Below are 23,033 nucleotides of genomic sequence, written 5' to 3' on the forward strand. Positions count from 1 at the left end.
GAGGAGTATGGGGGTGAGGGGAAGAGGGAGAGAGAGAAAAAGAGAGGTGGTGAGAGAGAAGATCCAGAAATAAGTTTTTCAAAAAGACATGCCATCAGTTTTTCCAATACATTGTTACCATTCCCTACCCTAAACATCATTTCAAGTACAAATGAACATCCTAAACTTTGGGACACTGCTTAAACATAAACACTGTAGGAGAAATTATCTCATATTTTAAAAAACTGAATTATAAAAGCAAAATACAGATTATACATAGACTACACCAAAACCAATGGCATAGGGATGCCTGGGTGACTCAGTCAGTTGAGCATCCAACTCTTGATTTCAGCTCAGGTCTTGATCTCACAGTTCGTGATATCAAGCTCTGCACTGGACTCTGTGTCAACAGTACAGAGCCTGCTTGGGCTTCTCTTTCCCCTCTCCTGTCCCTCCCCCGACCTCAAAATAAATAAATAAATAAACATTTTAAAAAACAGCATAGCATTAGCTCATTAAACTAAATTAAACAATGGTATGACCAACGATCAACACCGTTAATCACAGAAACTGCCTACATTTCCTACACACACCCTAAATTACAACTCCTTTTCTAATGCCATAATAAAATATAGTATGGATCCCAAAGAAACTCACATTGTAGTCACACTGTACTCATTCATTCATTTCACAAACATCTACTGAGTTCTGCCTAGGCCCTTGGGCTGGACATTCTTCTACTGCTCAAGTTTTTTAAAAGGCAAGTACAGTTACCTGGTAAAGCGGTAATAAAGTCCCGCTGCAACATGGGCTTCAGGTAAGAGTTAATATGTCCATGCTGATAATGACACATTCGTGAAATAAGGTGTTCCACAAATTCCACTTGATCTGATTCAGACCACTGGTCAAAATATTTAATACACAAGTCTTTTTCTTTTTGATAGTTTCCTTCTGATGGCCTCTTTCTGGAGACGATCACAGATGATGTTCCATTACTTATCTATTTTAGAAAAATAAACAAAAAAAAATAATTAATTTGACAAGGAAAAGAAATCTTATTAGTATTTTACTGGAAATACTTCTCACCCTGGGTATTTAATCTTAAAATACCAGTTATACCCTAAAGCCAAACTCATTTCTTTATTAATTCATTCATGAAGTAATTTAATATGTATTCAGGGCCTGGGCCCTCCAATTAAGTCTCTAGAGTAAACGTCAAATTTACAGCTATTTATAAAGCTATAAGGTGTCTCAAGTCATCACTCTCCAATGATTACTTCCAAAACCATGTGGTTATGAGATAACTTATGTCAGAGATGACTGTCTTAGAAAACTTGCTCCACTTGGCAAAGTGGCAACTGATTGACTATTAATAGTCTGTTTGACTTCTTCAAAGATCAAGGTCAATGCTATATTCATCTAGCCAATGGTTCTCACACCTGTGTGTGCATCAGAGTAACAAGAGGGCTTCTTAACAGACAGATTGCCCAGCTCCACCACAGATATCCTCATGCTATTGGTCTGGAGTAGAGCCAGAGAATTTGCATTTCTAACGAGTTCCCAGGTGGTGCTGATGCTGATGGTCCAGAGAATGCAGAAACCACACGTTGAAACCCACTAGTCTATCTAATGAAGAAACCTGAAGGCAATTCAATCTAAAAATTGAACCAATCTTCAAACTGTTTCCAGAGCTACTAGACTGCTAGCAACATACAGTTTCGACTTTCACTCCCTTTGTCTGATCACCTGCTCTAAATGAGACCCAAAGTAAACTACATATGCCTGAGAAGATTCTCTTCCTATACAGAAGGCTGGCCGATGGTATCCCAGACTCCTGTACTAACTGCATTTCTCACCAAAGCTGCATGGTCCTTGCATTAAACCAGCATATTTTTTTTTTTAAATAAAAGCTATATACACTTGATCTGACAACAGCATCAAAATTTTTTTTAAAAAAATGGAATCCCTAGACTGAAGCCACAACTGCCACTGGTGTTACGAGGCTCAGTATCATCCCTGTTTAAAACCAAAATTACTTCAATGCTTTTGTCACACATTTGCCAAGCTATCTACCAATCACCCTTCTGGGAGTCCCTTCACGTGTAACACGAGAAAGAATAGCCTGGAAGAGAATTTTGAAAACTGAAGAGTTACTTTACAAACATGCATTAACTCCATTAGGAGCTTATCTCAGAAGTTTTACACAGAAAGAACCAAAAGCTTCATTATCACTATGTCCCCTAATTTAAAATGGACTGAATCTACCCCAGAAAGAAGACATCCTTCATAAATAACCACAGGAGTCTGGCTTTCCTTATTAAGATCTTATATATCATACCTCTCTGAAGCAAGCTTTTATGTCCACATTTAAAGGTACTTAGCGAGAAGGCATTCACCTCCCATCCCGTTTATCTTACCACCTCCTTCTCTAGGAGTGTTTTTCCCCCCTGTAATTTGGCTGAAGGAGAGCTCACTGACACTGGGTACCACCAGAGGGCAGCATTGAACAGAAATTTATGATGCTGCTGGTAGTTAAGACCTCTATCTGACAGACCCCAAAAATCAACGTTCAAATCAGAAGTGAAAATTCTTCACTGTGGGGAGTATCAGCTAGTCTAAGGAGCATCTCTGCTACTTTTAAGTATAAGGATGTTCACTATAATGTTATAACAGAAAAATTAGAACCAACGCCCAACTATAGGCAACTGGTTAAAGCAAATAACAATGCATCATCTACACAGGGTACTATAATGAAGCCATTAAAATTAGGTTTACATAGTAAGATCTTAATAACAAGAGAACATGTTTATGAACCAATATTAAGGAAGAAAAGGTAAGAGGCAGAATTTTATACAGCATTACAATCATGGTTATTTGTGTAAAGGGGAACACACAAGATGGAATATAAGGATTTATTTAAAAACCAGTCATATGTCCTTCCTCTTTTCTTTCTACATTTTATTCATTATAACTTGCCAAAATAATTGCTTTCCTAACACCTAACAGGTTAAATATGGGTAACACCTTGCATTTATGTATTGCTTTATAATTTACAAGATACTTTCACATCCATTATCTCATTTGATAAGCAAAAGGGTTATTTCATTTACAGAAGTGTTCCTAAACATCTAACTTCCATCGAACACTGGTATACCATTAACTAGTTAACTAAAAGACAGAACTTATGAAAGGAAAACTGAAAGCCTAAGTGTTAAGAACCAGTGTGAAGGGAAAACTCCATAGTCGATGAAGAGAACCCCGGTGGGAAATACCGAACACGAAGGAGGAACAGATGTCAGGCTGCACGCAGCTCCCCCCGACAGGGCGGCGAGTGCCCCGTTCTGCAGCACAGTTCCCATTCCTACTTCTAGCCACCTGCTGAGCCCGGAAAGATTTTCCTGGCATTGTTTGGCTTTGCTTATTTCATCTTAAATTTGTTGGGCGCACTTTATTTATTCTTGCTACTCATCTACTCCTCTCATTTCAAATCAAATGAATGCAGAGAATATTTTTTAACATTATTCTCTTCACCTTTAGGCTTGTTTGCCTTTAGTGTCTTTATGAAGGGCAAAATTATTTGTACCACAGTGGTTGATGGAAATATCAAATCATCAAGCTTTACATACCATCCCTCCCCACAGCTAGGCCAAAAAACTCCTGGGGGATTTGAGAGGAAAACTGGCAGACTCAACAGAGCCACGAAAGAAGAATGGAAAGGGTAAACTAACAAGGAATGGGAGAGAAGGGTGAGGGTAGGGAGACAAAATCACTAGCGCACACACACAGGTATAGCATGGTGCTATTCTGGTGACAAAGGACGCCACCACTGACCATCTTTGGCTTAGACTGTGGTAATAAACTGAATATTTTAAGCTACAGACACTTCAGAATCTTTGTAGCAACTCCAAAATTGTTTACTATTAGTAATGACACTTCCCCAAGGAACAGAAGATAAATTAGGGTGAATTCCAAAACTAGCAAAACTGCACAAAAGAAAACAAAAACGCTTGCTTGGCTCTCGTTTTCATTGAGGACATGAGCTGAGGGAGCATCTTATCTATAGTAAGTCAACTGCTCTTATCTGTGCGTCGTCATTCCTACCTGCCAAAGAGTATTTTTCTTTGGGGACTCATCTTCATTTTGATCCTCCATAACTGAAGTGTTCTAAGGGGGGAAAAACAGGTTATTTGAATTATGCCGAGTTTTGCAAATCCTACACCAAAATATAATTTTGAAAACCCAAAGTAGAATGTACCAACACCAACCCAAAAACTATTTGGCTTGTGACTAACAGATGTCATTTTGGGTCAAAAGGGTTGTGCTCATCTTTCATAAATCAATACAGTTAGTTGCTGGACAAAAGCAAGCACAAAATCTTTCTTTACGAAGGCTGGGCGTACTTAGAAAACAGGCTAAATTATGGGACTGGGGCTGAGAGACTCTACCTCAATCATCACTGTTATTCTTCTAACTTGTAGCAAGAAGCCCCAGAGACCCACAAAGTTCTTGATGATTGCACAAAATATTTACTAGAATGTCTGCTTTTCAGTAATCCATCCCAACCATCACCAGCAAGTAGTACTGACAAAGCTCTGGAAGTCCCCCCCTTGATTTTCTCTTTCCTTCCTTGATAACCTTGTTTTTCTAGACCGGCTTTGCCATCTCCCTTAGCGAGCACCAATGGTGGGTGCCTCAACTTCTTCCCTGAAGAGGAGGATGCTGGTAGCCAGTAACAATCTGCCTTGCCTTGGGAATGCATTAGCTTTTGATTTTTGTGTTTACCACACAAAGAGGCACTGTGTAATTATTCTTTCTGGTGACCTAGTCGCTCAATAGATGCCCATTAACTGGAGATTATACATGATTGGATTTTCCCTTTTGAAGTTCCTACCTAATGGCTAAATGGAAACTTAATGAGAAGGGGAAGTGGGAGAATTGTGCTCTGAAAGGAATAACAATTCAAGAACCTCTAAGATTCTTTCCCAAACCTAAAGTTCTAAGACTGAGGTACAAAATTTAAACCATAACTCTCCACAGTACTATTCAAAAGAATCCTATAGATCTGTTTAAGTTATCGGCATTCACAAGGTTCTGTTTATTGCCTTTAGGGATAAACTATCTCTCAAAGCTTCCCTATTTTTCCTTTATTTTCTTTAAGTCGTAAAATGTTTGGACCCATACAGCATTTCCCACATTTCCAATGTGGGTAATAACAGAAGAATCACTACTAAACATTAGTGCTTTGCAGGTCACATAGCTGGCTCTGATGTACTCTATGGAGTACAAAAGTCAACGGCTTTGAAACCAGAGAGCAATTGCATTTGCAAGGTGGTCACTTATTCACTGTGTATGTGTGTGTGTAATCTTGAGTAAGCGGTTTTACCCTTGGACAAACAGAAAACAAAGAGAGGGTACTGTGGGATTGAGACTCCTGAGCACAGTGCTCGGTGTGCAACTGGTACTCAAAAAATCTATTCACGCCCAGCTTTGAAGATGCTTCTTTCCCTTAAGCATTATCTTCTCACACTTTTGAACCTCAGGCTTTGACAGAATGACTCCAGATGGCTGCCTATGGAGAAAATCCACTGGCTCCCTCAATAAAATCTTACAAGCCCCACAGTGCCAAGGTCTGCAATGGGGGAGAAGGGCAGAAGGGCAGGGTTCCCCATATGTGAAAGCTAACCATGAGCTAGAGAGGAAGACATTGTGCCCGAGGGCCTAAAACAGGTCTAGAGTAGAGTCAGCAATAAATGATCCTGAATGGGAAGAAGAGGATGGAGAAGAGAAAAACAAAAGTAGTATTTCTCACTCCATGTAACTTTCCTTTTACTGCTCTCTTGAAGGACTTAAGATTCATAAAGCCGGCAGGGGAGTGAATAAAGTGGAAACAGTGACTTAATACATCTCCTGTGTCCAATTGGTAGTTACAAAGCCATCTTTGCAAGGTCACAATGAGTGACAAGAAGAAAGCATGGCTGGAAACATGAAGGGTTAAGCGTACAAAGTGGAAGAAAAATGGCAAGCCACTGCCCCCATCTTCAGGCACCCGAGGAAATGTATGAGGAATGCACATATGTAGGGTTTTAAACTAAAAACTTTTGGGCCACCTGGGTGGCTCAGTCACTCAAGAGTCTGATTTCGGCTCAGGTCACGATCTCATGGTTTGTGGGTCAAAGCCCCACATTGGGCTCTGTGCTGACAGCTAAAAGCCTGGAGCCTATTTCAGATTCTGTGTTTCCCTCTTTGTCTGCCCCTCACCCACACACCCAGTCTCTCTCTGTCCCTCAAAAATAAATAAAACGTTAAAAAATTTTAAACTAAAAACTTCTGTTATATAGGAGTCTGAACCCACCAGAGCTCTTCTAACCTAAGCTACCTACTTTCCTCACTCGGGGATGAAATAAAAAAGTCAGAAGTCCCTGCAGACTACAAAAGAAACAACTGTCTTTACAGTTTCATTTAATTCTTCCTTTCACTCATTCCAAAACAGAGGAATGGTGTTTATTTATACAGCCAAGAAACAAACAACCCCTCTGATAAAAATAGCAACTATTCTCTTAAGCTTGATAAAAGTGGATAAAAAGATACAACTTAAAATTGTACTCAGGGGCACATGGGTGGCTCAGTCGGTTAAGTGTCTGACTTCGGCTCAGGTCATGATCTCAGAGTTCGTGGGTTCGAGCCCCACATCGGGCTCTGTGCTGACAGCTAGCTCAGAGCCTGGACCCTGCTTCAGATGCTGTGTCTCCCTCTCTCTCTCTGACCCTCCCCTGCTCACGATGTCTCTCTCTCTCTCAGAAATAAAACATTAAAAAATATTTTTTAATAAATAAAATTGTACTTAATAAAGCCATGGAGTGGTTGGAATAGCTCCCTTATCATACATATCTTTCAACTTCTCTTACAAAGACTTCAGGAGAAGATGCCAAAGGGAAAATGCTACGCTGAAGCTACACTGATTGGAGGATCATTTCCCAAGAGTCTTCCAGGTGACACAGAAAAACGGGTCCCGGGGTCTAATAAAATCTGACAAATGCTATATGCTGCACAAGCACTTGCTCTCTCCCTCTCCACACCCGGGTTTAAAAAATACTTCATTAAGGGGCGCCTGGGTGGCTTAGTTGGTTAAGCGTCCGACTTTCACTTAGGTCATGATCTCGCGGTTCATGGGTTCGAGCCCCGCGTCGGGCTCTGTGCTGACTGCCAGCTCGGAGCCTGGAGCCTGTTTCAGTCTGTGACTCCCTCTCTCTCTGGCCCTCCCCTGCTCACGCTGTCTCTCTCTCCTAGAAATAAATAAAACATTAAAAAAAAAATTAAAAAAAAATACTTCATTAAGATACTAAAGGTTCAGAGAGGTCTCATAAAAATTAACAGGTTAAGATAGTTTAACCTAGCTTTCCCAAGTTTGGTAGACATGGCCCCCTCCCTTTTATAATAATACAAGAGCTCAGCACATGCTGGCAAGCACTGGACTAGGGCAATAGGCAAAAGTCCTCCCTCCTCTCACTCCACCAGCCCCATGTTTCTGGGAGACAATGGAAATGACTGCTTTGGTAAGCACAATATATTCCTTTCCTATCACCTTTCCCAGACTACTTTATGAGGGGAGTCTGTGTGTGCGTACAATAAGCTCTAAGCCATGATACATCTTTGCCAGGAGGTGCCACCAGCTAACAGAATATGTCACTTACAAAATTCTCTACTTTAAGAGTTATACACGAAATAAATTTCCTACTTTAAAAATGCTACAAATTCGGCATTATGAGTTTCATGATGAGAAAAGCTTATACAGGGGCACCTGAGTGGCTGAGTCAGTTAAGCATCGACATCGGCTCAGGTCATGCTCTCGCAGTTGGTGAATTGGAACCCCGCAATGGGCTCTGTGCTGACAGCTCGGAGCCTGGAGCCTGCTTCAGATTCTGTCTCCCCTGCTCTCTGCCTCTTCCCTGCTTGCACTCTTTCTCTCTCTCGAAAATAAATAAATATTAAAAAATTGAAATAAAAAATAAACACTTATACCATATAAGATTTTCATACAAAAAGAACCTTTACTCTTCAGAGGAAAAAAAAAAAAGGATCTGGAAAGCATGGGAGCAATCTGCCATTTTCTTTAGTGTTTTAAAACTGGGGGACTTAAGACATTAAGAATGACAGGCATATAATGCAAAATGGTATTAGCTAATTTTATTGGGTCTCTAACCTAGGCTTGTTTCATACATTGCCTTTTAATTTTCAGAAAAAAATATGAATGTATATATTGCAACTTTACAGAAGAAAATGAGATAACAGATAATTAAGAAAGTGATTAAAAGTCACGCGGTTGGTAAATGAGAGATGTAGGAATCAGATCTAGGTCTGTTCTAATCAGAAGCCAATGTACTTTGCATACAGTAAAACACATCTCAAATATTTTCCAACTGTTGGCTGTAGCCTCTGAAGTTCCTTTAATGGGCTGCAACCAGGATTTTCTCATAAAATGAAATTGAATCTGGGCATTCCCCTGCCCACAATGGTAAGCATAACAAAAATCACAAAGGGTAAATAAAACGAATGATCAAAAACAGAACAGGAAAATTCAAATTAAAGGAAAGCAAAAGTCATTATTGCACAAGGAGAACAATACTCAAGTCAAATCACTGAATGACAATGAGTTTTTAAAAATCCCTAAAAGTCATAATTTATGAAAAGGATAGTGTGTACTTTTATATACTAAATATCAAATTCCACAAAATATATCAAGGAAAGATGTTACTATTATTTTTTTAACTTTTAAAACACCCTTCCATCTTTGACAGATCAAGTAGACCAAACAAACAAAACACCTGACGTTCCACAGGAAGTTAAAAAAACAAAACAAAAACCCCACAAAACTGATAAAGCATCCTGGGCCACAGAATAAGTGTCAAATACAGTTTGAAATCAGGAAAGAGGGGTGCCTGGTTGGTTGAGCATCTGACTTCAGCTCAGGTCATGATCTCACAGTTTGTGGGTTTGAGCCCCATGTTGGGCTCTGTGCTGACAGCTCAGACCCTGAATGGAGTCTGCTTTGGATTCTGTGTCTCCTTCTCTCTCTGTCCCTCCCCCACTCGCACGTGTGTGTGTGTGTGTGTGTGTGTGTGTGTGTGTGTGCTCTCTCTCTCTCTCTCTCTCTCAAAATGAATAAACATAATAAAAAAATCTTTTGAAAGAAATCAGGAAAAAAAATATTGTATATTTAAGATCAAGCCAAGCAGAAATATCTAAATCTAGTTTGCCAGTTACTATGTGCCATAAATTCCAAAGATAAATCGAACAATGACTCACACAAATAAACCAAACACCTCTGTGTTGTTATTGTTAATTCCACCCAGGCCCCTAGTCTAACCTAAAATTCTTTCCCCTTAAACCTAAATCTTACCAACACATTGCTGGTAAATGAGATCACTGAAGACGGAGAAACATTCACTTGGAAAAAGAAGAGACAAGCTTTTCCAAAAATGCAGTCCCTTCTCTCACACTAATCTTACAACTCCAGAAGGAAGAAAGCCATGAACACATCTATGCATACATGACTTTTTGAAACAACAACTCCAGCCACCATTAAACACAGTTTAGTCAAAAACCTTCTTATCCCTCCACACAAATGTCAAAACAGAGGAACAGCCAGTTGTTTTCTTTCTACAATTAAAATAAAAATTTTTAATTTTAATTCTTTGGGAGTTTGTCTGAAATCACTGCTACATGACTTCTATAATGCAGTAAGTTCTGTTTCAGTGTATCTAATCTGCAGTTTCACTCACATTCCTAACTAGGTGTTTGGCGATTACCGACCCTACATGACAAGACCATACCAAAGTATGTAGAAGAATGAATACAGGATAAATTTTTTCTTCCTTTCTTCATCACCAATTATTTTTTAAAAGAGGGGAATATTTACATTATTAGATATTTTAAAAAATAATTTAAAGCTACAATAATTAACGCAGTACGGTGCTGGCAAAGCAAGATCAATGAAACAAAATAGAAAGTCTAGAAACAGATTCATTTATACTTATAAATTTGTATATTAAGCCAGAGCTTCAAATTGGTGAGAAAGGGATAATACTCTTTACAGTATTAAAAATTAAAAGATGGGGGTGGGGGGCACTGGGTGGCTCAGTCAGTTGAGCATCTGGCTCTTGACTTAGCCTCAGGTCATGATCCCAGGGTCTTGGAATCAAGTCCCCTGTAGGGCTCATATTGAGTGGAGCCTGCTTAAGATTCTTTCTCTCTCTCTCTCTCTCTCTCTCGCTCTCGCTCTCGTTCTCGCTCTCTCGCTCACTCTTTCTTGCTCCCTCTGCCCTTGACTTGTGTATACATGCACATGCTTTAAAAACATAAATAAAAATAAATAAATTTGGGGCGCCTGGGTAGCTCAGGTGGTCAAGCATGGGCCTCTCGATCTCAACTCAGGTCTTGATCTCATGGCTCTGAGTTCAAGCCTCACAATGGGTGTGGAGCCTGCTATGAATGAATGAATGAATGAATGAATACAAAAATTTTTTAAAAATAAAAGTTAAAATGCTACCTAATATTACATCCCCCAAAATACTGTGGATACAAAGAATCAAGTATGAAAAACTATAACCATAAAACTACTAAAAGCAAGCATAGAGGAGTTTCTAAAAATTCATGGAACCAGGGAAAAGCAGTCTAAGCATGATACCAAAGATAGAAATAAATGTTGATTTGATTAGATTAAAAATTCAAGCTCATGAATGTTCACAATTGATAAATCTTAAAAACAAATACATTGGAGGAAGTATCGCAATGTATGATCAATAACTTACTATATAAAGATTTCTAATAAACTAATAAGGAAACCAAAACTAATACCTTAATAGGCAAATAAGCAGAGTAAGTAGATATTTCAAAACGAGAAATTTAAACAGCCATCAAAAATGAATACCTACAACAACAACCACCAAAAAAAGGTGCAATTTTTTACCTACCTAAAGTAACAACTTGTATTTTTATATGCTGTACAGGAATTGGGCTCTCTGGATTGTAAACTGCTACTTTTCAGAGAATATATATCAAGATATGACTTCAAAAAGTACTACTTAACACTGGACATAATTTAACTCATAGCAATTTATCCTAAAGAACTGCAGACATATAGAAAATTATAACTACAACAATTTAGAACATTGAAAACTAGAAAACAATGTAAATGTCCAACAAATAGGGTATCATTTAAAAATATGATATGATAGAAATTTTTAGTTCTTTTAAAAAATATTTATATTGAAGCATAATAAAGGGTTTAATTCTCAAGTGTAACTAATATTCAGACCAACATAAAGAACATTGCCAGGGCACTAAACACTTTCCTCATATTACCTCCCAGTCATCAATGGACAAAGGTAACCACTATTTTTTTAATATCACCATAGATCCATACATTCATTTTTTAACTTTTTTTAATGTTTGAGAGAGACACAGACAGAGACAGAGAGCACACATGTACACAAGCAAGTAAGGGGCAGAAAGGGGGGGGGAGGGCGAGAGGGGAGAGAGAGAGAGAGAGACCGACCCAAACAGGCTTTGTGTTGTCAGCACAGAGCCCAATGTGGGTCTCAAATCGTAAGATCATGACCTGAGCCAAAACCAAGAGTCCAACACAACCAACTGAGTCACCCAAGCGCCCTCATTTTTTAGTTTTAAGTAAATGGATTCTTATCATATATACTCTTTTGAATCTGGCTTCTTTTGCTTAACATTATGATTTGAGATTCTCAAATACAGCAGCAGTTCGTTCTTTTTTTACTGCTATATATTATTTCAAAAAATATTTATTCGTTTTACTACTAACAAGTAGGCCACTTCCACTTTTGGCATTTAAGATAATTCTGCCATGCCTGTTGGTGTACATGGGCATGTATTTGTGTTGGGTCTATAGTAGGGGTGAAGGGCCAGGTCGTAAAGTATATTAATTTTTACTGCACATGCTTTAAAATGCAGAGCGTAATGCTGAACTTAAGGGTTTAGATGTACATTCTCTGGTCACTGGGCACATCCAGGTGAACAAGCCCCCAGGATGCAGCATGGAACTTAAAGAGCTCACAGTCAGATTAACCCATACATGAACTCTCCCTGCCACACTGAGATGATCCTTACTGAAGAAGAGCAAAATATTCTTAAATTAGAAGAGGTGGTTGCACGGAATAAAAAGATAGCCCAGAAGAAACTGAAGAAACAAAAACTTGGGGCCCAGGAATAAATTCAGAATAAAATAAATGTTTTTTTAAAAAAAAAGCTTTTGACTATATTTTAATTGGACAGTCTGCTTTCTCATTTCCACAAATTCTTTATTTATCCTAGAATAGTCCTTTTCCAAATATATTTATTGCAAAGGTCTCCTCTTAATCTATGGCTTAGCTTTCCATTGTCTTAATGGTGTCTTCTAATAAAGAGAAGTAATTAATTTTTTTAAATTTTATTTATTATAAGGTCTCCCATGTAGTAGCCTAGAAGTTTTACTTTTGTTTTTTCAAAATTTATTTATTTATTCTGAGAGAGAGAGAGAGAGCACACACGAGTGAGAGCAGGGGAGGTGCAGAGAGAGGAGAGAGAATCCCAAGTCGGTTCTATGCTGTCAGCACAGAGCCCGACTTGCTCTATCTCAGGGACCAGGAGATCATGACCTGAGCTGAAACCAAGAGTCCGACACTTAACCAACTGAGCCACCCAGGCGCCCTTATTTTACTTTTATACTTACATCTAAAATTCATCTATACTGATCTTTACGTAAAGTAGGAGTCAACATTCATTATGTTTTTCAAATTGCAGTTTGCCACCCACTGTGGTTTATAATACCAACTTAATGGATACCCAGCATTAAGAAAGAAAGAAAGAAAGAAAGAAGAACACAGAACACATCTCCTATTTCATCCATTCTAATACATATTTTTTTCACATTTTAATGTCTCTGAAATTGAAATATTTCTTATCAATGGCATCTTACAATTAAAATTCTAGCTTTTTTCCCAAATGTTACAGAAAATATCTTAGAATCCATGCTGTCTTATGTTTCACAGTAGAATACAGTATACACTGGATTGACTTTAGGAGTGTATGTTATACACACATACATACATATATAAAACATATGCATAAATACATGCATGTATATATATTATACACACACACACATGTTCACACATACTATGTCTAAATGTAAATTTGGGGAGGGTCTAAATATAAGTTTTATTTCTTACTGTGAAAATATTTAAAAACACTGAAAACCCCTAGTTAAGGTATTAGAGTACAATGCATCCCATACTGCAAAAGTTATCTACCACCTTTTCAGTTGTCTTTCGAATCTTCTAACTACATCCAAAGATATTTTTAAAGCCGTTAAATACTCAATTATCTGTTATTAACAAAGAGACCTGGCCCCCTATTCCGTTTACTGAAACAAATGGTATGTGGCTAGAATTATATATGGGTCTCAGCAAGTGCCACTGATTTTCCAGTCCCCTTTTGTAATCTTTTTTTTTTTTTTTTTAAAGAAAGCAGAATTTTTAAATATACAAAGTAGATAAAAGGACACGGTATGTAGGTATGTCAAAAACTGTGAAGATTGTACTCACCTGCCTAAAGTTACGAGAAAACTACTTCTTAGAAGAGTGACATGAAAAATGTGTCTAAGGTATATTTTAAATGAAAAATAAAGCGGGGGGAGGGGTGGTGTCAAAATACATCTGTATGTCTTCATCTTCATGGATAAAACTTAATTATTTATTTATTTAGAACAGTATCTAGAAAAAGTGTGTTAAAAGACTAATAATATTATCCTTGTATATTTAACTTTCTATTTGCTTAAAGACCTCTCTTTTAAACAGTAAGGAACAATGATTTTTAAAATTAAACTTTAAAAAGTAAAAAATCCATGCCAAGACCCCAGATACTAGACATATGCTCTAGTCTCAGGAAACTAATTATTGAAAGTTGAGGCAGGACCCTGCCGCGTGTCATCTGACCTCTCTGTGACTGCTTCCTCATCCAGAAAACTGAGGTTGAAACAGGCCTCCCGGACAGAGGGAGTGGGAAAATTTAAGAGAGAATCCTGGCACTTACAAGGGCTCCCTTAGTCAAATTTAACCTCCAAAGGGCAGCAAATCCTTGGCTGTGTTATTCATGCTGTATTCCTTCCACTTCCGTTCATTTCTGGCATACCACTTAAGTACAGAAGTATAATAACTATCTGTTGATACGAGTCTTAGCTATAGTTATTATAATCTTCCTATGAATTATAATGACAAAAGTGACAATTTTGTTTCTGCTTATTCCTTTCCCATTGTTTCCAAACTGTCTACAAAGAGCAAGGATTCAAAATGTAGGGGGGGGACCTGCAACACAATTTCCGGTCCTCACAAAAAGCAGTAAGAAACAAAAATCTATTTTCAGAAAGGCAGTCATCTTTATTACTCCTAAAGTATTCATTTACCTACATAAAAGCAGAACACTTCATTATTATCTGACTGTCTAAAAAGGTCCAACAGAAGGATGGATAGATAGAAGTCGGCTAGAGTCCCTCTGAGAAAGCAAACAGGGGGAGTGGCAGAATGTGCCCTCAAATGCTTCCTGGTGCTTAACACTTGGAAGAGAACTACTAAAGTAAAACTTGTAAAATGTTTCATATTCACTAGAGAAAGGAAACCAGAAAAAGAAGGTGTTTTCCAAGTAGTTGAAGAATGGCCAAAGGACACGGAGTCATGGCACCACAGAGGGAGTCAGTCGGCTGAGGTGTAAAGAGCAGACTTTTAGAGACGCAATGCCCCCAGTGCAAACTCTGGGCTCTGACAATGGCAAATTGTCTGGATTTCCTGTAAGTTACTTGAGTTCTCTCTTGGATTTAGTTTCCTTTCCTGTAAGTTACTTGACTTCTTTCTCTCGGATTCAGTTTCCTCTGTTATAGGATAGGGAGAACACTGCCTACACTGCAGGAAGAGAAATAACACATGCAAAGCACGTACAGCATAACACTGCTCAAAACACAAACCAGAAAAACCGTTTTTACTTTTTTGCTTCTACTGTTAACCATTTAAAAAAAAAACATGACAAGCACCTGGTTGGCTCCGTCTGTTAAGTGTCCAAATCAAGTCATGAGCTCATGGTTTATGACATCAAGCCCCACATCAGGCTCTGCACTAACAGCACAGAGCCTGTTTAGGATTCTCTCTCTCTCTTCCTCTCTGCCGTTCCCCTACTCATTCACACACCCACACTCTTGCTCTCTCTCTCAAAATAAACTTCAAAAAAAAAAAATATGAAAGCATCTTCAATCACAACAGCCAAAGCTAGAGAAATACCATACAATTATTATTGTGTGTAAGTATAACTTGGCAGATTAATCTAAAATTCAAACATAAAACCTACTTAAAGAACTTATAAAGTAATGAATTACATTCATAATAGTCACTACCACTTACTGCACACCAATTAGAGATTACATTGTTTAAAGAAAACTGAAGAAGGAAAACTAAACCCACCAAAAACTTGGAAGAGTAAGAAATGATGAATTCAACTCAATGCCCAAATCCCATGGGCATCCCCCACCCAAAAAAAAATTGAGCTGATTTTAAAATTCATATGGAGCGGAGCCTGGGTGGCTCAGTTCGTTAAGCATCCGGCTTTGGCTCAGGTCATGATCTCACAGCTCGTGGGTTTGAGCCCCGCGTTGGGCTCTGTGCTGACAGCTAGCTCAGAGCCTGGAGCCTGCTTCAGATTCTGTGTCTCCCTCTCTCTCTGACCCTCCCCTGCTCAAAAATAAAAATAAACTATAAAAAATTGTTTTAAAAAGCAGAAATTGGATAACTTTAGGCCATCTAAAAGAAACCCACTTTAAACACAAAGACACACAGGGGTGAAAAGGACAGAAAAAGATATATACCATGAATGACTTATCAAAGGAAATCAATATTACTAGACAAAGCAGATTTCAGAACAAGGAATGTTATCAGGGATCAAGTGAGGTATTCATAATGATACAGGGATCAATTTATCAAAAGAATATAACAATCCAAAATGTATATGCCATTTTCTAATGAAGACTTGAGACACATCTGGAGGAAAACACAATGACACAACTCCAAGGAGAAATAGACAAATCCAAATTTACATTTGAACACTTCAACACTTCTCTCTTAGTTATACATAGAACAAGCAGACAGAAAAGAGTAAAGATATGGAGGACATGAATAACATTATCAGCCAACTGAAACTAATTGACATTTATAGAACACTCTAACCAACAAGAGAACACATTCTTTCCAAGTACACAACATTCACCAAGATAAATGTTATTCTGGGCCATAAAACAGGTTTCAACACATTTTAAAGGACTAAATTTATACAAAGTATGCTCTAGAATGACAAAGAATTAATCCAAAATTAATCTAGTAGAAAATCCCAAAAGGTCTGGAAATTAACACATCACTAAAAGAAATCACAAGGAAAATTAGAAAATATTGTGAACTGAAAGTAAAAATTCAACATATTAAATACTGTAGGATATAACTAAAGCAGCAATTAGAGAGAAACTTACAGCATTAAATGCATTAGAAAAGGACATGATCTTCAAAGCAACAATCCGGGCTTCCACTTTAAAAAACTAGAAAACTATGGGGCGCCTGGGTGGCTTAGTTGGTTAAGCATCTGATTTTCGCTTAGGTCATGATCTCGCGGTTCGTGGGTTCGAGCCCCGCATTGGGCTCTGTGCTGACTGCCAGCTCAGAGCCTGGAGCCTGTTTCCGAGTCTGTGTCTCCCTGTCTCTCTGACCCTCTCACGCTGTCTCTCTCTCTCTCTCTCTCTCCTAGAAATAAATAAAAATATTAAAAAAAAAACTAGAAAACTAGCAAATGAAACCCAAAATAAGCAGCAAGAAGGAAATAATAAAGATGAGATCCAAAATTAATATAATAGAAAACATAAAAACAATAATGAAAAAATCAAAGAAACCAAAAGCTATATATTTTAAACAATTAATAAAATTGATAAATCTCTAACCAAATTGACAAGGCAAATAAAATAGATAAGAAACAAATTTCCAAACTCGGGATAAAAAGTGGGACCATGAATACAGATACTATAGACATTAAAGAAAAATAAGGAAATACTGTACATTTACACTAATATATCCTATAACTCAGATAAAAGGGACAAATTCCTTTTAAAAAAAAAACATGGATGCTAACTGGAAATAAATAACCTCAGTAGCCCCATATCTATTAAAGAAATTGGCTTCACTGGTGAATTTTATTTAGTATTTACAAAAGAAGTAATATTAATTCTACATAAACTTCTAGAAATTAAATAAGGCAGGAACATTCCCAATTCATATTGTGAGGCCAGCATTACCTTGATACCAAAATCCCTCAAAAACATCACAAGAAAAAACACAGATAAATATGATTACTGTGAATCATATTATATTATATTCATTTGTCAAACCTAAACAAACTGTAAACTTAAAACTGGAAAATTTTATTATGTACAAAGTATACCTCAAAAAAAGATAACTTTTTAAAAACTATTAGTGCTAAACAAAAACAAAAACTTTCCCAAAAAGCAAATTCAAAGCCCAAATGACTTGATTGGTAAATACTATCAAACATTTAGGGAACAAGGGCGCCTGGGTGGTTTAGTCGGTTAAGCGTCCAACTTTCACTTAGGTCATGATCTCGCGGTTCATGGGTTCATGGGTTCGAGCCCCGCGTCGGCTCTGTGCTGACTGCCAGCTCAGAGCCTGGAGCCTGTTTCGGAGTCTGTGTCTCTCTCTCTCTCTGACCCTCCCCTGCTCACACTGTCTCTCTCTCTCTCTCCTAGAAATAAATAAAAATATTTTAAAAAAACAATAACAAAAAACATTTAGGGAACAAATAACAGCAATCATTTGCATTCTTTTTAAAAACAGAGAGAATGATTCATTGTATTACAATAATCCTAATGCTAAAACCTGAGAAAAGCCATTATAAAAATAGAAAACAGACAAATTACTTTCAGGTATGAGGCATAAAAACCCTCAACAATATATTGGCAAATCAAATACAAAATTATATAAAAAGGATAATACACCATTATCAGTTGGGGCTTTCCCAGAATTAAAGAGTGGCTGAACAGTCAAAAAATCAATATAATGTACCACATTAACAGAATAAAACAATTAAGTTATACAATGATCTCAAAACAACATATATTAGTTCTAGAAGTATTTCAATACCTGTATTTTGGGCATATAACAAAATGCAAAACCCTCTCATGATTAAAAACCCTCAGATGTGGGGCATCTGGGTGGCTCAGTTGAACATCTGACTTCAGCTCAAGTCAGGATCTCGTGTTTCATGAATTCGAGCCCCACATCTGGCTCACAATGCAAAGAGCACTTTGGATCCTCTGTCCCCCTCTCTCTACCCCTCCCCTACTTGCACTCTCTCAAAAATAAACATTTTTTAATGTTTTATTATTTATTTTTGAAAGAGAGACAGAGCATGAGAGGCTTGGGGGCGGGGGGTTGGGCAGACAGGGAGAAACAGAATCCAAAGCAGGCCTAGACTCCAAGCTGTCAGCACAGAGCCCAACACGGGGCTCGAACTCATGAATCCCGAGATCATTACCTGAGCTGAAATTGGACACTTAACCGCCTGAGCCACCCAGGCACCACAATAAACAAATCTTTTTAAAAAAATAAAAACTCCCAGATAACTTACTCAATATGATAAAGAATATATAGATGTATTTGTGTGTGTGCGCTATACCTATAGCTAACGTACTTAACGGTCAGATGGAAAACTTTCTCCCTATATTCAAGAACAACAGTAGAATGTCCATTCTCATACTTCTTTTTCATACAAATTTTACTAATCATAGCCAGTACAATAAGGCAAGAAGAAGAAACAAAAAGCATAAATGTCAGAAAGGAACCAGATATGGCATGACTATCTACACAGAAAATCCTGGGAAACCTACAAAACAAGTCAAACTAATATGTCATGGTAGCAAAAATCACAGGATACAAAGAATTAAAAGAACAAATAAGTTGCATAAAACTCAAGCCCTCAGCATAACCAGAAGGAACAGAACGTTAAGTAGAAAAATAAAATTCTGGGACATCTATATAATCCTGCCATTAGCCTTCCTGAAGAGCAAGAGAGACCAGGATAAAATGCAAAAAAGACAAAAAGAGAGAAGCAAGTAACAGACTGAAGACTGACATAAAACCACATTAAGTATGAAAAAACTGAGAATGAGTTCTAATGGATCAGAGTTGATTATAGATAAGCAACTTAAAAAAAGGATCAGAGGTGCAAAAAAGGAGCCTTCAGGGGAGGCTCTTCTTAAAACAAAGAGTGCAAAAGGAAAGGTGAATAGAGGGAAGCTCCTTAATTTGATTTAAAAAATCTACAAAAAAACTAAACCTAACATCATACTTAAAATACTTGAAGTTTTCATGCTAAAATCCAGAACAATTCAAGGATGTCCCCTCTCAATACTGTTTTTCAAGGTGATAGTAGAAGTCCTAGATAATACAATAAGATAAGCCCCCCAAAACAAAAGGTATATTGAGGAAAAAAGAAATGTAATTCTCTTTCTAAACAAACTAAACACATAAAATCTAAAAAAAAAAAAAAAAAAAAAAGAAAAAAAAAAAAACTTGAAACAAATATACATTAAAACAAAGTTGGAGAATGCAAGGTCAATATATAAAAGTCATTTGCATTCATATATACCAACAGTGGAATTTAAAATNTTTTTCAAGGTGATAGTAGAAGTCCTAGATAATACAATAAGATAAGCCCCCCAAAACAAAAGGTATATTGAGGAAAAAAGAAATGTAATTCTCTTAAAAAAAAAAAAAAAAAAAAAAAAAAAAAAAAAAAAAAAAAAAAAAAAGGAAAGAAAACAACTCTTGAAACAAATATACATTAAAACAAAGTTGGAGAATGCAAGGTCAATATATAAAAGTCATTTGCATTCATATATACCAACAGTGGAATTTAAAATTAGGAATACATTAGGATCTCCAAAAATTAAATATTTAGGTATAAATTTAACAAACTACGTGTAAGATCTTTATTAGAAAAATTATAAAACTCTTGTGAAAGATATCAAAGAACTATATAATTGGATAGATATTTCATGTTCATGGATAGGAAGACTCAACACTGTCAAGATGTCAACTTTTCTCTACTTGATCTAAAGATTCAATGCAATCCCAACCAAAATCTCACCAAGTCATTTTATGGATATCAACAAATTCTAAAAGTTTTTATGAAGAGGTAAAAGATTTAGAACAGCCAACAAAATGTTAAAGGAGAATAAGCCAGAAGACTGATACTTTCCAACTTCAAGGATTATTATAAAACTACAGCAGCAAGCAATCAGTGTGGTATTGGTAAAAAGAGAAGACAAATAAATCAATGAAAACACAGAACCCAGAAACAGACCAATACAATCTGCTGACATTTGACAAAGGACTAACAAAAATACAGTGGAGCAAAGATAGACTTTTCAACAAACAGGACTCGAGCAATGTAAGAGAAAATCTCAGTGATCTTGGGTGTGGTGGTGACTTTTAGGACAGAACAACAAAATCATAATCCATGAAAGAAATAGCTGATAAGCTGGACTTCATTAAAATTAAAAACTTCTGCTCTGTGAAAGACACTGTCAAGAGAATGAAACGAAAAGCCACAGGCTGGGATAAAATATTTGCAAAAGACACATCTGATAAAAAAACCTGTTTGTTAGTCAAAATATATAAAGAACTAAAAAAAAATAAAAAGAATAAACAATACAATTTTCAAAATGGGCAAAGGACATGAACAGAAAAGAAACCTCACCAGGAAAGATATGGCAGTAGGCAAATGAAAGATGTTCGACATCATATGTCATTAGGAACTGCAAACTTAAATGAGGAGATACCACCATACATCTATTAGAATGTCCAAAATCTAAAGCATGAACAACACTATGTTGCTGAAGATATAGAGCAACAGTTCTCATTTACTGCTGGTGGGAATGAAAAATGGTACAGCCACTTTGGGAGACAGCTGGATAGTTTCAAAACTAAATATACTTTTACCATATGATCACACAAATTCACTCCAGAGTATTTACTCAAAGAATGTAAAACCTTAGGTCTGTACAAAATCCTGAATACAGATTTTTATGGCCAGTTTATTCATAACTGCCAAAACTTGGAAGCAATCAAGATGTCCCTCAGTAGGTGAATGGAATATTATTCAGCACTAAATAGAAATGACTTATCAAGCCATGAAAAAAACTTGAAGGAAACTTAAATGCATATTACTAAGTGAAAGAAGCCAAAGTGAAAAGGCTACATACTGTATGATGCCAACTATATGACATTCTGGAAAAGGCAAAACCATGAAGACAGTAAAAAGACGAGTGGCTGGCAGGGGTTAGAGGAAAGGAGGGATGAACAGGCAAAGGAAGATTTTTTTAAGGTAGTGCAATAATTACATATGGTACTATAATAGTGAATATGCATCATTATACATTTGTTGAAACCCACCAAGTGATCAATAGGGTTTACAGAGTGAACACCAATGTAAACTATGAACTGTGGGTGATGATGTAGGTTCATACTGCAGTAAAAGTATCACTATCATGGGAGGTTGTGCATTTGTAAGGGCAGAAAATGTATGAGAATCCCCTATACTTTCCACTCAATTTTGCTATGAACGTAAAACCGCATTAAGAAAGTCTGTTTATTTTTTAAAAAGAGGAGAAAACCCTAGGCATCTTTTAGAAACTATATGAGTAGAGGAAAAAGAAAAACCAGAGGAGAGATTTTAAGATCCTGCAACATTAAAGAATTTTTAAAAAACCACTCAAAGGATGCAAAGCTTGCCCCCACCAAATCTCCTAGTCCCTATGAATCCCCTCCCCCCACCCAAATCATCCAATAAGGTAACTGTACTTTGTTACACTGGCAAAGGATGTTCTTAAACTAAGAATTTTGTAAATTTAACCTCAAACTGCCAGCTCTGTCCCAAAAATTGTAGGGACATAAACAATCATCTATACAAAAACAAAAAAACACCCACACATAAAAGAAGGAAAGAGAGAAGGGAGAGGGCAGAAGAAAACTAAAATACCAGAAATCAACCCCATTCTTAACTGGGGCTCAGCAAGATAATTAAGCTCTAATAACAGTAACTATCTTCTTAAGTTTCCTAAGGACAGTACATAGGTAACTATCATTCTAGTTATGGAAAAAAGTGAATTTATAATACACCATGTATGCCTTACTGCTCTTATGGAATCTGATTGAAAGAGTGACTTCAAACTGAGTTAAATATGCTCAAAAAAGTTTTTGATGTTATTTTTCACATGGGTTAAATCAGAAGTTCAAAACAAGAACAGAAACGAACCAAAAGCAGAAAGAAATGAAACATGACTTAGAAAAGAGAAACAAGCCTATAACAGAAGTGAAAGTAAATTATAATGCCACAAAGTAACAAATTCAAACGTAGTAAGAATCATTGAAGAAAAGCAGGAAAATAACCTAAGAGAGTGGAAATGAGAAAAAGAAGCAAAATGGGACAAAAACTAGTTGAAATAATGGAAGACAAAGAAAATCCAACTCAAGTATAACTGGAGTTCTTACACACATATACACACAGAAAATGAAACAAATAACATTTAAAACTATGATCCAAGTTTTTCAGAATAAGTTCTAGGATTAAGTGAGTGAGGAAGAATGCAGTAACAGCTAAAAGGGTCTCCTTTTGGTGTGATGAAAACGTTCTAAGTTGACTGTGGTTAATCGTTTCACGACTCTGTAACTATACCAAGTATCAATGAATTGTATACTTCAAATGGGTATATTGTATGATATGTGAATTACACCCCAATAAAGCGGTTTTAAAAATACTATAATTCGGGGCGCCTGGGTGGCTTAGTCAGTTAAGCGTCCGACTTTCGCTTAGGTCATGATCTCGCGGTTCGTGGGTTCGAGCCCCGCGTCAGGCTCTGTGCTGACTGCCAGCTCAGAGCCTGGAGC

The 23,033-nt window shown here is 37.0% G+C and overlaps 1 protein-coding gene across 5 annotated transcripts in view; it reads right to left on the reverse strand.

Moving 5' to 3' along the window:
• FBXW11 (F-box and WD repeat domain containing 11) overlaps positions 1-23,033 on the reverse strand; it is a 121,785-nt gene that overhangs the window by 37,878 nt on the left and 60,874 nt on the right. For 2 of the 5 annotated variants that reach the window (XM_039235731.1, XM_039235733.1), the window contains 2 exons: positions 4,081-4,143; positions 754-979 (listed from right to left, as the gene is read on the reverse strand). In XM_039235731.1, the coding sequence (XP_039091662.1) occupies positions 754-979; positions 4,081-4,143 (289 nt within the window). Of the gene's footprint in view, positions 1-753; positions 980-4,080; positions 4,144-5,662; positions 5,668-23,033 lie in introns of those variants that run through there. The other 3 variants (XM_039235732.1, XM_039235735.1, XM_039235734.1) reach the window with 3 other exon arrangements.

This window comes from Hyaena hyaena, unplaced genomic scaffold (genome assembly GCF_003009895.1).
Source record: "Hyaena hyaena isolate Hyena2069 unplaced genomic scaffold, ASM300989v1 scaffold_102, whole genome shotgun sequence".
NCBI lineage: Eukaryota > Metazoa > Chordata > Mammalia > Carnivora > Hyaenidae > Hyaena > Hyaena hyaena.